Genomic DNA, 16,733 nt, shown 5'->3' on the forward strand with positions numbered 1-16,733 from the left:
TAGTTCAGTTATGTGGAATTGAGATATATATTTTGAATTAAGTAAATTCATTGAGCATTTTTTCCAGTTTAGTGTAATGGCAGGGGAATAGTTGGTCTGCCATGAGCTGGCTTTACTGGAGGTTTTGAGCTTAGGAGGCACTTGTTTACTCTTTAGGCTTCACTTTGTCTCCCTGTGAACATTGCATTACAGTATATGGAGTTTTGTGAGTACCACTAAAAGCAAAAGTGAATGTGCTTGGAAATTTACAGGTAAATGAAATTCACCAACAAGTGAATATGCAAAAATCTGGTTGGAATTTTTAAATTTGGATTTGTTTAATGTACAGTAGGAAAACATCATCTCTCAGGCTTTGACTCTCATTTATTTGTTCATTGAAAGGTTATCTTAATAGTTCAGTGCAGTTGATGTGGAGCAAAAAGTAACCTTTCTTGTGTGTTTTTGTTACAGTATGTTGGAGCTTGTATAAAAGGCTGCCTTGTTTTAGTTGTGACATATGAAGTGTATTTCTTGTAAATGGAGTTTAAAATGCTTTAAAAGGTTATGAAAAGAAGAGTTATAAAAAGAGTCAACCATGTAATTGAAGTGCAAACATGGCCTGTGTGTATGTGTGCATTAAAAGTGGGCTCCAAAAGTCCACAGTTTCCTGTAAGTGATGTTTTAAAGGCCATGAAAAACAAGTCGAAAATATTCAGTCGCTTTATTGAACAAGGAGCAGCGTGATGTCATGCTCTCGTGTAGGGCTGTTTGTTTCTTGTGTATATATGTGTATTAGAAGGATTCCAGAGAACTCAAATACTTTAGTCCACAAAATGTTAATACTGAGAGTAATTTAATTTGTATGTTGTTTTTTTCAGTGAGCCTTATAATTTTGTTCCCAGCAGACACATTATATAGAGCAGCCTAATTATTGACCTTTACAGGCAAGTTCCATTTTCAACATCAATAAAGCGTCCTACAATTGTGCTGCTTCCGTATTCACACCATCCGCATTTCAAAGGCATTCACAGACAATTGCATCTCTGTACGCTAGTTTCCATTTCTAAACATAGTCTAGCTTAGGCAAAGATCAAAAATCCAACATGAATTCTGTGAAATGGAACAATGAAGTTTTTTCTAAGACTCAGGGGGGGAGCCATAAATGATCTAATACTAATATGCCACCCTTTTAAACTAACATGCCTTATTTTCCCTAGGTATCTTCTACACTGCAGCTATAATAGGCCCAGCAGCTGGTTACCTGCTGGGTGGTTTCTTCCTCAAGACATACACGGAAATTGGCCAAACGTGAGTCTTTTACGCCTGCTTAGGGTCATCAGGGGCTCTGGGGTGAATAGGGCCATGAGGTCTTTGAGGTTTTTGTGAGAAAGCTAAAGAGGTAGGAGTGTTTCAGGGAAATACTTGATATGGCAGGAAAAAGTGGCCTCACACGTCTGAACTATTTCTATTGGTCCAAAAAGAGTTTTTTCTCTATGACATTTTTATAAAATTTTTGCCTGTGCTATGGGCTTGTGAGATATTGATTTCTCTCTGTTCATGTTGTATTGTTTAAAAACTAGCTTTTTTAAAATAAAGGGAAAACAACTACTTACAATATGACTGATGTTAATTGTCTGCTTGTCTAATATTAGATAAGCTCATCATACAGTGCTAGATTTTATTTCATATTAATGAAACAGATCAGAAAAGTGAAAAGACAAGATACATGTAGCGGTGTCCTGTGATAGAGCTGAAATGCTGATGGACTCGTATCACAATTTATTGGAGAGAAAAAGACAGATCATTTGGTGTATCTTTGAGTGAGACCTTATGTTCGCACACTGATAAATTATGTGGTTCCTACACAAAAGATGCATAAAAATAAAGATATATTGTTAATACAATATTATAGAACCAGAGTAAGTATCACTGGATATTGTGGAAGTGTGAGATTATTTAGAGATAATGAAAATATCATATTGTACAAGCTACAGCAAAATAAATGAATAGACTTAAAGTTCATCTGTTCAGCATTAATGTCAGTATTCATAGTTATTGCTTGTTTTGGCTTCTTTAGCAGGGCAGGTCTGTATTCCAAGTTAGAATTTGTGACTCATGTGTAATGTTTTCAAATGCTTGAGATATTAAATATACATAGAAAAATCTGCACTGCTTCTATTCCTTCAGAACTCTACTGACACCGGAAAGCCCACTGTGGGTGGGGGCGTGGTGGATTGGGTTCCTGGCAGGAGGAGCTGCTGCCCTCATCACCGCTATACCTATTTTGGGTTATCCTCGCCAACTGCCAGGTATAATCCATCAGTCCAGCCTAGTCCACAAACAGCCCTAGTTCATTCAGTTCAAATAATCAAAGTCCAGTGGATATAAAAAGTCTATACACCTCTATTACCACTGCTGGTTTTTGTGATCTAAAAAAGTAATAAAGATAAATCATATAAGCTATCTTTCCATCCAATCAACAAAATATAAGTAACAGACAAATAGAACGTAATTATCATACATCCGTGTGGTAACTGAAGTGCTTCTGATAAATACAGATTATGTTGGATTTACTTGATGTCTTCTTGTTTCAACCAAGCGCTGAAGTTGTAATCAACAAAGATCTTAGAAAACACGTACAGGATCTCACTGCTAAAAAGTATCAATCGGGAGAAGGGTACAAAATTTCCAAAATATTAGATACAACAAGAACACCATAATCAGCCAGTGGAGAAATTAGGGCACCAAAATAACATCACCAAGAAACTGATGAAAGGACAAGACCGAGATTATCTGGGAGGCTAAAAGTATCTAACTGTGGGTGGAGAGAAGCATTTATCTAGGTTTTATTTTTCACATTGTAAAAATCAGCATTTCTAATAGGAGTGTATAGACTTTCAACTACTACAGTTCATTGGTTTGTACATGTCTTTCTCAGTCATGTACACATTGAGTGGATGTCTTTCTCAGTCATGTACACATTGAGTGGATGTCTTTCTCAGTCATGTACACATTGAGTGAGCTGAAATATTGTACATGGTGCAAGGAAATATAGATTAAACTATATGTAAAGTAAAAACTACACTATATACATATACACAAATATATTTATTTATTTTTCTCTCTCTTTCTCTCTCATACACACATGCTAACACACACAAACACAGGTTCTCAGCGCTTTCTAGCCATGCGTGTATCTGAGGCCCATCAGCTGAAGGATGGAAGTCAAGCAACCGCCTCTGATCCCCAGTTTGGCAAGACAGTAAAAGACATGCCGAGGTAAAAGCACCAGCACATAAACACAAATGTATCCATCATTCATGATAAGAGAGAAGATTCAGTTAATGCTGAAACTTGAGAACAAGAATGAAGACACACTAAATAAATCCAAGAGGACAGAAGAGGGTGGTACCACACACAGAGCAGATGTTGAAACACAATAGGAGGATTTAGAAACACACTTGCGCATGTGTAGGATACAGTTCCTCTGTGAACTTCTGCTTCATTCATTATGTGGCTAACTGTTGTAACACACTGACTGACTCATGATTAGCATTCTTTCTCTCCAGTTATGTGTCGTGAGACTGGAACAATTTTAGATGTTCCTGACTATAGATTTGTGTCAGAAAATGATTCTATTATGGCCGTGGTTTTTGCTTTTACTTATAAAAAACGTCACGTTCACATTTCTCATGATACCTGCATCCTCATATTTGGAGGTTTCTGGAAACCTGTTTTTGCATGAGATGCTTTCAGTTCAATTTCTTTATCATTTTAATGCTATAAATTGAGCAAAATTGAAAATACACTCACTATCCACTTTATTAGAAATATTCATACACATGCTTATTCATGCAGTTATCCAGTCAATCATGTGGCAGAAGCAGAATGTATAAAATCATACAAATACTGGTCAAAAGCCTCAGGTAATATTCACTTTTCACTTCAAACCTCAGATTGGCGGTCAGTGACTTTGACCAAGGCATGGTTGTTGAGTCTTTGAGAAAATCTCTTGACTTTAAGTTTGCACAGAACGGTGTGAAAAACAAAACTACTAAAACTTCCAAAGATCTGCAGTTCTACTTGCACCTTACTGATGAGAGAGGCCCACTGTGGCCTCAGTTCCTGTACATAACCGACAGGAGTGGAACACAATGTGGTCTATTGCTATTGTAGCCCATTGCTATTAACATCCATCTCAAGGTTTGGTGAGTTGCACTTTATGAGATGGTTTGCTGCTCACCACGTTTGTAACAGCAGTTATTTCAGATTCTGTTGACATCCTGTCAGTTCAAACCAGTCTAGCCATTTTTTGTCTCCCACAGAATGGCTGCTACACATAGCATGTCATGTCATGGCTGCCCACCTGACACTAACAACCATGCTGATACTGATATTTGATTTGAACAATGATTAAAGCTCTTAAACATGCATCTCTCTGATTTTATGTCTGGATTGGTTGATTAGATATAACTAACAACACACTGAACTATATACAGTACAAGGGTAACCAGAATTCAGCCTCTCTCTCTCTCTCTCTCTCTCTCTCTCTCTCTCTCTCTCTCTCTCTCTCTCTCCAGGTCAGTGTTGCTGCTGTTAAAGAACCCTACGTTTATTTTTCTGTGTCTGGCTGGTGCTACAGAGGCCACTCTAATCGCTGGCATGTCCACTTTTGGGCCCAAGTTCCTGGAGTCTCAGTTCAGTCTTAGTGCATCAGAGGCAGCCACCTGGTTTGGTAAGACATGTGGCACCATCATATCATTTATTTCAGTGACTCAGTTAACCTGAATTGAAGTGAAGGGGAAGGAGTCTGCTTGTGTGTATTTAACATTTTAGGACAGCCAGAGGATCTAGCTAAAATTATTGACCCAAACTTTAATCTAGCAAAATCATTATTATCAAAATCATCATTAGCTTTTATTTCTTCTTCTTTGCGTGCTCCCTGTTCGGAGTCAACATAGGGATCACATGGTCCATATATTAGATTTGACACAGGTTTTGCAGTTGATGCCTTTCCTGATGCAAACCAAAGATTAGAATTTGTATGAATTATTATGTGGCGAAGAGAGAGTGGTGTGAAAAAGTGTTGACCCCCTTCCTAGTGCCTTCTGTCACTAAAACAAATTCCTCGCATGTGAAAACATGCCTGGCAATAAAGCTCTTTCTGATTCTGATTCTGATTCTGAATCTCTGATTCAGATTTTTATTTTTTTTGCACGTTTTACACACTTTAAGGTTTCAGAGATGGAAATATTTGTCAAAGATAACACAAGTAAACACAACATGCTGTTTTTAAATGGTTTTTATTATTAAGGGAAAACAAAATCTAAACCCACATGGCTATGTGTGGAAAAAGTGTTTGATTTGGGACTCCAGTGAACCACAGTGAGAGCCATTGTCCACAAATGGTGAAAACATGGAACAGTGGTGAACCTTCCCAGGAGTGGCCCGCCGACCAAAATTACCCCAAGAGTGCAGCAACGACTCATCCAAGATGTCACAAAAGACCCCACAACAATATCCAAAGAACTGCAGGCCTAACTTGCCTCAGTTAAGGTCAGTGTTCATGACTCCACCATAAGAAACAGACTGGGTAAAAATGGCCTGCATGGCAGAGTTCCAAAACAAAAGCCGCTGCTGAGCAAAAACAACATAAAGGCTCATTTCAGTTTTGCCAGAAAACCTTTGGGAAAATACTCTGTGGACTGACGAGAAAAAAGTTTAACTTTTTGGAAGGTGTGTGTCCCATTACATCTGGCATAAAGTTACAGTACACTGTATTTCAGAAAAAGATCGTCATACCAACAGTAAAATGTGGTGGTGGTAGTGTGATGGTCTGGGGCTGTTTTACTGCTTCAGGACCTGGAAGACTTGATGTGATAAATGGAACCATGAATTCTGCTGTCTCCCATAAAATCCTGATGGACAATGTGCAGCCATCTGTTCGTGACCTCAAGCTGAAGTGAACTTGGGTTCTGCAGCAGGACAATGATCCAAAACACACCAGCAAGTCCACCTCTGAATGGCTGAAGAAAAACAAAATAAAGACTTTGGAGTGGCCTAGTCAATGTCCTGACCTGAATCCTATTGAGATGCTGTGTCATGACCTTAAAGAGGCGGGTCATGCTCGAAAACACCCCAATGTAGCTGAATTACAACAAGTCTGCAAAGATGAGTGGACCAAAATTTCCTCCACAGCACTGTAACAGACTCGTTGCAAGTTATCATAAACGCTTGATTGCAGTTCTTGCTGCCAAGGGTGGCCTAACCAGTTATTAGGTTTAGGGGAAAACACAGGGCCATATAGGTTTGGATTTCGTTTTCCCTTAATAATAAAAACCTTCATTTAAAAACTGCATGTTGTGTTTACTTATCATCTTTGACTAATTTTTAGTTAAATTAGTTAAACTAATTAAAGTGTGACAAACATGCAAAAAAAATGTAAAAATTCGGAAGGGGCAAACACTTTTTCACACCACTATGTGTATGTGTGTGTATATATCGGTGCCAAAACAGTATGACTAAAGTGGAGATGTATGCAATTGTTTGCAAAGTTCATGCAATATGTGCTGTACAGAAGTCAGATGAGGAAGATGCTGTTGTGCAGAAAGGTCCAAAAAAGCTCCTTATCTTCATGTATAGAAGCCATTCATCCAGGTGGAACAAGCAAAGAAGGCATTGTCCAATAAATGTTGAAATAATTATTTTTCTGTGCAAAATCCACTCATTCACACACTAATTGAATCACCGTAAAGCTGTACAGGATAGAAACGTTGTATTAAAAGCCTGTTGTCTAGTGAGCATTAATATTCAGTCCACTTGCATGAATTATAGTTACTGTAGTGAGGGTCTGCTGGCTTTAACTGAGATTCCCTAAAATATTGAATTTCATCAAGAATGATGACTAACGTAGACACATTAATAAGCACTTCACTGCCTAATTTTAATCACATTTGGAAGGAGGCCATGCTTTCCGTGCAGTGTTAAGGCAACCATCTTTGAGAAAGTTCAGAACAAAAATGCAAAGCACACTTAAAACAAGCATTTTCTCTCCCAAGGCTACATGGTGGTTCCAGCTGGAGGGGGCGGCACCTTCCTGGGTGGATACATCGTGAAGAAGCTGAAACTACGTTGCCGTGGCATCATCCGCTTCTGCATGCTCTGTGCACTGATGAGCCTCATGGCTGTCTTCATCTTCCTCCTGCACTGCCCCAACGTGCCTATGGCTGGAGTGACCACACCGTACTCGAGCAGACCTCAGAACATCAGCTCCTCCTACACACAGCTTCAGAGCAGGTACACCAACCTCTAGCAGCTATATGAGGTAGTACAGCCTTATTTGTAATATCTCTCTGCCTTTCTTTTGTTTGTTTGGAGTTTATTTTTTCAGATACACCCCACTACCCAAGTATTCTTAAATATGTTTAAACAATATGTAATATTTAATATCAAAATAAAGATAATAAATCTGTTGTGTATAACAATCTGTAACGTGTTCCATACTGTATTATTATGTTCAACATAAAACAGGTTAAATAGCTGACAAAATATCTGCATACAGGTAGCTATGCTCATATACTGCACTTTTTAAAAAAAACACAGCTGCATATATCAAAATCTATTTTATTTTCTTATTCTCATAATAATGTGGTTGAATCCCACTGCACAGCAAAACTGAACAAGAAATAAACAAACTGAATGTGTGTAAATGGTTACATACTCGTTCATTTTAGCTTTCTAATAAAACATGTATAAAGTCATCCCAAATACAGTATTCTGATATATGGTAATGTAAACTTTAAGCTTTTAGCCATTATAACCCCAAAAAACTTGAACCATTTACTGATTTTCACCAAATAAATTAGAATTTGCCAAATATTGATATTTGTAAAGCATTTAAAGACTTTTTAATTTAGCTTTTGGTTAAAATATTTTGTCTTTTTATATATTTTGAGCATGTGAACATCAGAACTGGACCATTAAGCACTAAAAAAAAGATAGCCTGATCAGATGAATCACGTTTTCTTGTTGTCTTTTTGTGTGTGAGTGTCAGAGATGAGACTAGGATGCACTATGCATAAGAAAGCATGCCAGCAGAGGCAGTGTGATGTTGTGGGCAATGTTGGGTATTACTTTACCACGTAGAATCTTCCTAAACATTGATAATACTCCCAGCTACACTGCAAATAATGTTCAGTAGAGGTTTGAGGAGTATGACAAATAGTTCAGGATGCTGCTTTAGCCCCCAAACAAATCAGGAGGCCCCATTTCACAACTTACAGGATCTGTGTGCCTAATACAGTACCACACCTTCAGATCGTGTTGAGTCAGAACTATTTTCATGACCCCAGGGGAATTGCACAATATTAGGCATGTGGTTTTAATGTTGTGACTGATCAGTGTTTATACTTCTGCAAGAATGTTTCTCTTTTTTTGCAATTGCCTCAACCACAAATAAATGTAATACAAAGTTTTAAAGTTTGATTATCCCAGAAAGTGAAAATTCACCCTTCTTTTTGATTAGTAAAAGGCTACACTGCTAAGCTAAACCATTACTGGCTTTTTTATTAAATGTAGGTTTGCAACAATAATAAGTCATTTGTTAGCTAAGTTATTAGCATCATCCACGTCAGTCTCTTTGTTTCCCCTGTGTTAATACTCTCCTAGCATTTACTCACTCGACTGATATAACACTGAAGAAAACCATGATTTATTTAGTTAGTTCTGTTATGTTCATTACATTTTTTTCATTAATAAGTTAATTACTAATGAAATTAATCATTTAAGTTAGCTTTTCGTTAAAATATTTTGCCTTTTTGGGTATTTTCAATTTTGTACATTATTATTATTAAAATATTGTATTCTAATTTTACACATTTACTTTTGTTGATTCTTATTGTTCTTAGTTTGTTAAATTTAGTTTTCCTTGATTTTTGTGTTAATAAAATTATTTTTATTACTGTTATTATCATCATCAGCTATGTATGTTGGTTCAGGTGTAACTCCCATTAAATTTAAGTTTATCTCTTTCATTACTACCATTTTTAGAAAAAATAATCAGTTATGGAATCAGTTCTAATCAAAGTTATGGAAAAATTCATCAGGACACAGGCGCAGTGTGTAGCTGAACACAAAGCTCTGAGTGATCTCTAATCAGTTCTGCATGCTCAATATCTCATGCTCTGTTTTCATAACACTCCACAGTATTCACACAAGCACACGACATGTGAACTGAACGCCCATTTCTCCTCCCTTCTCCTTCTCTCTCTCTGTCTCAGTTTTTTAGTAGGTAGTAATTTGACTGTGGAGTGTAATGCCGAATGCCACTGTGTGGAGGCGCTGTTTAACCCAGTGTGTGGAGCTGATGGTGTGATGTACTACTCTGCCTGCCATGCTGGCTGCAGTGCCGTTAACAACACACACAGCAGCACAGAAAGTCAGGTACTGCATACAATCCATACCATCATTTGCTAATCTAGACTGACCAAGTCAAATAATACTGTACTTTTTAAATGAATACTCAGAATTCATGTGAATTGTGAACCAAGTCTATAAAGTATTTTAAATTTAGGGCTAAGTTGTTTTTAAAGTTAACTGCAACTAGAAGATTCTGCATGTGCGTTTAGACATTCACAGGCTGTAGCTGCATTATGGGCAATACTTCGAGAGGCGAGGAAGGCCTGGCCGTAGCAGGGAAATGTATTTCCTCTTGCAGCCACATGGCAGTCTTCCTTGCCTTCTTCTTCATCATCATCTCCTTCACCTTTCTGTGCAGTATCCCTGCTCTCACGGCTACTCTGAGGTAAAACCCCTATGGTCACAGAAACCTTTTCAGTTTTATTGCAGTCATACACACTTAAGTACAGTCCTGTGTGAAGTTCTCTAATTCCTCTTTTAGGTGTGTCCCTGACAATCAGAGGTCATTTGGACTGGGGATACAGTGGATTGTGGTGCGAACACTGGGTATGTAACCAGATACATATCTCATAATGTTAGGATAATATTTGTAGCATTTCTTTTTCCATGGTGATGTCAGGAAACATTAAAAGGTGGGGAAACTATTGCATTTTGATGAAAGTTGAGCTCAAACTTGTAAAATATGGATAGTTCCATAAACAAGGAAACAAACAGGCTACTTTTTGAGGTTGACAAAAAATTAAGGAGGAAGCCATATGATCATAACGCCTTAATTATATCTTTGATTTGGTTCTCTGTGGCTATTTTCCAAAGGCAACCCTGAATCCATATGAAAATTCATTGCAAATTATCAGCATGTTAAATTGCATACAGTAAATTAGCAGATAAAAAGAGCAGCAATTACAGAAATAGCTAAATGCTCATGAAAATACATTGTTTATTTAATCTTTGTCTATTTTAATGCCATATGTGGTTAAGGTTTCGGGTTTGTAACACATTCCTGGATCCTTACAGGTGGCATCCCAGGTCCAATCGCATTTGGTTCTGTGATTGACATCTCATGTTTGCTGTGGCAAGAGCAGTGTGGAGAACGTGGGTCCTGTTACCTATACCAGAATTCTGCCATGAGCCAATACACACTCATAGCTGGAATCATCTACAAGGTAGCACAGTACACTGAACCAGTGGGCATTCATTACTCCTGACAGTCTCTTTTAAGATATTGTCAACTTAACAAGGCATTTGTGTGTCAGTATAGGAAAACCCCTTTACATTCTAAAAGTTTGTTATTTTCTACTATACACCGATCAGCTGTAACATTAAAAACACTGACAGGAGATGTGAATAGCATCTCGATCCAATGACCGTGCCATGGGCACCCAAGGCCCAGTGATGCACATGGGGAATGAAGGCTAGCCTGTCTGTTCCAGTCTCATAGAAAAGAACGCTTGCTATGATTGAAAGATGTCAAAACACACAGTGATTCCCAGCTTGGTGTTTTGGTAGCTTCAGACCAGTCGGTCTCCAATGAAAGTACCTACAATGAGCAGGTGAACATCAGAACTGGACCATTAAGCACTAAAAAAAGATAGCCTGATCAGAAGAATCACGTTTTCTTGTTGTCTTTTTGTGTGTGAGTGTCAGAGATGAGACTAGGATGCACTATGCATAAGAGAGCATGAAAGCAGAGGCAGTGTGATGTTGTGGGCAATGTTGGGTATTACTTTACCACGTAGTCTTTCTAAACATTGATAATACTACCAGCTACACTGCAAATAATGTTCAGTAGAGGTTTGAGGAGTATGACAAATAGTTCAGGATGCTGCTTTAGCCCGCAAACAAATTTAACTTGAATTAAAGGATCTGTGTGCCAAATACCATACCACACCATCAGAGTGTTGAGTCAGAGCTCTTTTCATGACCCGGGGGGAATTGCCCAATATTAGGCATGTGGTTTTAATGTTGTGACTGATCAGTGTTTATACTTTGGCAAGAATGTTTCTCTTTTTTTGCAATTGTCTCAACCACAAATTAAGGAATACAAAGTTTTAAAGTTTGATTATCCCAGAAAGTGAAAATTCACCCTTCTTTTTGATTAGTAAAAGGCTACACTGCTAAGCTAAACCATTACTGGCTTTTTTATTAAATGTAGGTTTGCAACAATAATGAGTCATTTGTTAGCTAAGTTATTAGCTTCATCCACGTCAGTCTCTTTGTTTCCCCTGTGTTAATACTCTCCTAGCATTTACTCACTCGACTGATATAACACTGAAGAAAACCATGATTTATTTAGTTAGTTCTGTTATGTTCATTACATGTATTTTCATTAATGTCTTTTATTAGGTCATTTATTCACTTTATCCACCATGGTCTTTACAGAGGCTTTTATTCTTATGGTGATGAGGTGCTTTACAGTTAACTCAAACAATAGAGCTGATTAAAGTCACGTCCCTTTTTTGTGGCACATGAATATACAAGAACTTGTCTAATTGTGAGAGAGCAAGATCTTAGACTTCTGTTGGTGAACAGCCAGACGCAGTTATAATGTAAATAAACAATGTATTTTGGAAAATATATTTATGCTTCATAAAGCAAAGTTATTGATGTATATTATTGGCAGAAAACTAAGTTTTGGTTAAAAATTTAGTTTTCCAGAATTCAGCTGTAGCAACATCAGACAGAATTTTACAGGCTGCAAGAAAAGAAAAGAAAAGAAAAGAACAGAAAAGAGGAAATACATTGCTAAACTATAAATAAATCATCCATTCCACATCCACTTATTCATCCACACGAATACCTTATCATCCATCTAGTTATCTAATCAGCCATTTATGTTACAGAGCTCAGTATGTGTCACCTTAAGCAACAGAATGAAGAAAAAGTTTTATGGTTGTTGCCAGCTGGGTTGGTTTGAGGATTTTAAACTGTCAATTTCCTGAGAGTATATACGTATAATATATATGATGCTAAAAAGAAGACAAAGGAAAACATACTGATTGGATCAAGATGCAGGGAAGGATATAGTGACTCAATCACTCTTTACTACGTAGCTAAGAAAAGCAATTCAGCATGTAAACCAGAGATCTGGCAAGGATTCTGAGGATTGATGTGAACATTAATTGAAGCTTTCGTCCTGTATCTGCATGAGATTATGCAGCCACTATTAGCTGAATAGATAACTGCATGAATGTGCAGGTGTTCCTAATATAGTGGGGGGAAAAAATCAATAAAAAATAAGTAAAATTCTCTTTTCATTTCATAGCAATGAAATATGAATGTTGCAGCCTGGAAAACCATGTCCTATATCCTGTAGTTGGTACATATATAAATTGTACTGTAAATCACATAAATAATTTCTCTCTCTCTCTCTCTCTCTCTCTCTCTCTCTCAGTTTTTGGGCACTGTTTTCTTCATGCTGGCAAGTGTGCTGTATAAACCTCCTCCCGAATCTCCTCAGAACAGCTGTGAGAACACTGACCACAGTGCAGTAGACCAAGGCGTCACGGTTGGACACCTGCCAGTCAAAGACATCCCACCTGAGATCATAGCCAACGTTCATGCCAAGTAGTGACCTTCGACTCCAAACACACAGCCTGCCTGCATGAGCCTGTGTGAATGTGTGTGTCCATCCACTTTATCGCAACCCCAGACACGTGAACCTGCACTGTGGTTATCATGTATATTCCTTTGGGCCAGACAGACATGGCTCGCATAAATGTGATCCATCTGATACATAAAGATTTAATAGTGCAATCTTCCTGCAGATTAATGAACTGTTAATAAAATTCTGAACAATGCAAAATAAGGGACATGGGTCATAGATGAAATGGTCATGTTTAAATAACCCTACACAATCAGCATAGTTTAGTTATTACAATTTTTTATTGACAGCCCAAGTTGTTCTGGATCAGAGGTTCAAAGCGCCATCCTAAAAGCCCATCACCCATCACAGCAAGTCTAATTTCTGCATGGTTTGAAAAATTATTTAGCAGCTTGATTGGACACGTTTGGAGCAGGGAGGTGCTTCAGGGCACCCAGCCATTTCCCCAAATGTATGCAATGTCACTTTTAAGCTGCTGCAAACATTATTCTCCCACAAAATTTTACCAATGGCTAATGAATTATTGCTGGGTGAACAACAATTGTATTTCTTGTTCATCAAGATAATCTTCACAAATGAACCCAACTTTTAATTAGAATTTTGAATCTTAATAATTTTGCAGAAGTAAAAAAGCTCAATTTAAGCTATAAAAGAACTACAGCAGAATGACATCTTCAACATCACCAGCACTAATCTTCCATGCTCTCTGATAAGGATCCTCTGCAGATGCCCTTTTTGTAGATTAATCTAAAAAATGACTGAAAAGTTTGAGTCAGAGTAGTTCGAAAGAACGCAAGAATAATCCGGCTGTTCTAGATGAGTTTCCTGTTCACCATAATCACTTTTAATATCCCTCTGCATTCCCATTTAGCCCAATAGTTATCGACTGTCTTTCAAGACACTCACGAGAGGCATAATACTGATGCACTTTATGTCCTAGAATAAAACATGAAAAAACAAATTTCATGTGGAAAAAAAAAAACCTAATTTCTGGGGTTTAGAACTCGTTCCTGCAGCACTCTATTATCTTATTATACTGCAGTATACTGCATACAGTATGTTAGTTTTAAAGACAATTTCACAAAGTCACTTCTCATTCTTTCTCTTCGTTAACTGATTGATCCTGGGAACACTGGGTACCAATGCACACATTCACATGCTAATTCACACCTGGGGCTTAATTTAGAGTAGCTAGTCCACCTACTGGTAGGTGAGAAGAAACCAGATGATCTATCCTGGAGCTTTAAGGTGGCACCGATACTGTGCTGCCCCTCTACTGTACTGTTCTTCATTTCTCTATAGATTAGGTATCAAATACACAGTATATTGACTTGTCCTTTCTACTATAAAAAGCTACCCTGCTTAAAAAGCACTTCTAGGAAATTAAACAATGGGTAATAATACTTTCTAAATGATATGGAATAAAGATTCATCAAATGGTTGAAGACACAGTAATTAAATCGACCATTTATTTTAAAGGCTTTCTTGCAGATAGCAAGGATAATCTATATATTATACTCGACTACTTCACAAGAAGTAAAGGATTCAGATGATCGTGTGACGATCCTGCTGAGCTGTTACTCGTATAACCTGCAACTCTGTTTGCACTTTAACTTCTTAAAACTAATTCACTGATTCACTGATCACCATGTATGAGTATATCAGCTACAATTTTAATACAGTGTAGAAGCCAGTAGCAGTGTTCTAACTACGCCACATGTTTCTTTAAGATTTTGTCACGCCTTCTTTCTATGGCTAAGTAAATGTACAAATGGGACCTAGAGCTTTATGCTTTTTGAAAAGATTTCCAGTGCCAAAATACAGTTATTTAAGACTGTGCAGGTCAGAATGGACTTACGGGTTAGATTTACTGTATGCTGCAGCTTGCAGAATAATTTATAGAAGAGGGTGGGGTTAATGTAGGAAATGTTTGTTTATCAGTGTAACATTTTGGAATGGGAAACTATGATGCGTGATTTATTTTGTACAAAAATTCTGCATATATTCATGAGAACTGTTTTTTTTTTTTTTTAACTGTCATCAAACTTTTGCAAAGCCAAAAGCTGAATCCATAACTGTCACATCACCACATTGTGATACCTTATATGATTATTTTTACCAGCACGTATATCCACTTTTTTTAATCCACTTGTGTTGAAAGACTGTTTCTATAACAATTATAGATTTGGAAGTTTTTGAAAATTATTCAAAGTGTTTCGAAGCTCTAACGCTCTCAGCCCATGGATTTGCACAATGTAAACAAAAATGTGAGAGTTGATAGCAGATTTTTTTGTATGGTTTATACAGTATTTATTGTGTTCACCCTAATAACTGCAAGCAATTGTGCCTCATATGTCATCGTGTTACTCCCAGTAAACATTTGTGAGTGATTAATGTGATTCTCTTCATGTTAGTTGTAGATTTAAATAGCAACATCCCATCACATACAATTATGAATGAGGGTTGGGGTAAGAAGCAGCTTTACAGTTCTGGTTTGATACTTTTGTTTAAAATCTCTTTTTCATGCAAAACGTTTCAGTAAATGTTTTTTAAGAAGGGACAGCTAAATCCACAAACCTGTGTCTGAGTCATGTTTCGTGTGTGTGTGTGTTGCATAGTTTATTAGAATGGAAATGTATTGGAAATAAAATGCACACATTCCTCAGGAAACACTGGCCTCCAAACGAGGTGTGGTTTCACCAAATAAAGAGTTTCATTTTTTAATGAATCTACTGTCCAGCAGTTTTGATTTTGTAAAAGACAAATAAATAAATAAATTGATACTGGGATAGAGACACAGTGATTCAAAGAATAAGTGATTCAAGTGACACTTGAAATACACTTGTAAATTCAGGAACATATTCTACGACTAATACTACATCATCGTTCTTCTCTCCCTCTCATTCGTCTCTCTGTTGCTCTCAAATGCATTGAATTCAGACAATGTTTGAAAAAATGCAGAAGCAGGAAAAACACCACACTGACAATTTACAATGTGACCTTTCCTGAAAACAAAACAAAATACACCTGCAGATTGACCTTAACATAATATATTTTCCCCCCAGATGGTCAACAAGCCAAATACTTTTGTATTTGATATATAATGAAGATGTGTAATATTAAATGATGAATGAGACAATAGATTAGAATTTTAGATTTCATTTTCTTCTGATGTTTACACCTACATCAAACTTAGAACATGCACCTCTCTCCCTCTCATTTAAAATTGTAAATACAATTTTTAACATCTAATAGTTAAGATTCTGCACATCTAATAGATAAATATTCCTATTTATATTTAATACACATAGACCCTCACTTGCCTATTAGACACACATCCCTAATAATTTAAATGTCGGAAAATGTGATTGAAAAGTTCACGATGGTAAAGCAGTAGTTGTAGCTATAAACTATGCCTTAATGTAATATGTTAATTAGTATGTAAGTGTATAAAAATGATATAAACATGGTCCATTTATTATGTCATTTGCAAACTTGATGAAGCTACAAAGAAAAATAATGAACATCACTAAATTCATGCAATCATATTAAAGCCAAATGATTCTAATTGTTTATATTTACGAAGAAGAATTTCTGATTTCTTTTCTACTAACATTTGTAAATATTTTAATGAGATTTATTTCTCCACCAGAGGTCACTAGACTCTACTTTTAGATTTCTGTTTACTTCGTGCTCTTACCATTCAGATCTCTCTCTCTCTCTCTCTCTCTCTCTC

General features: G+C 36.9%; 1 protein-coding gene across 2 annotated transcripts in view; it reads left to right on the forward strand.

Moving 5' to 3' along the window:
* slco4a1 (solute carrier organic anion transporter family, member 4A1) overlaps positions 1 to 15,725 on the forward strand; it is a 30,404-nt gene extending 14,679 nt beyond the window's left edge. For both annotated transcript variants that reach the window (XM_027144991.2, XM_027144993.2), the window contains exons 4-13: positions 1,197 to 1,287; positions 2,167 to 2,288; positions 3,147 to 3,258; positions 4,560 to 4,714; positions 7,038 to 7,275; positions 9,258 to 9,420; positions 9,606 to 9,781; positions 9,878 to 9,942; positions 10,411 to 10,559; positions 12,788 to 15,725. In XM_027144991.2, the coding sequence (XP_027000792.1) occupies positions 1,197 to 1,287; positions 2,167 to 2,288; positions 3,147 to 3,258; positions 4,560 to 4,714; positions 7,038 to 7,275; positions 9,258 to 9,420; positions 9,606 to 9,781; positions 9,878 to 9,942; positions 10,411 to 10,559; positions 12,788 to 12,964 (1,448 nt within the window). In that variant the 3' untranslated portion in view covers positions 12,965 to 15,725. The remainder of the gene's footprint in view (positions 1 to 1,196; positions 1,288 to 2,166; positions 2,289 to 3,146; positions 3,259 to 4,559; positions 4,715 to 7,037; positions 7,276 to 9,257; positions 9,421 to 9,605; positions 9,782 to 9,877; positions 9,943 to 10,410; positions 10,560 to 12,787) is intronic.
* Positions 15,726 to 16,733: the final 1,008 nt, after the last annotated feature.

This window comes from Tachysurus fulvidraco, chromosome 23 (assembly GCF_022655615.1).
Source record: "Tachysurus fulvidraco isolate hzauxx_2018 chromosome 23, HZAU_PFXX_2.0, whole genome shotgun sequence".
Lineage (NCBI taxonomy): Eukaryota > Metazoa > Chordata > Actinopteri > Siluriformes > Bagridae > Tachysurus > Tachysurus fulvidraco.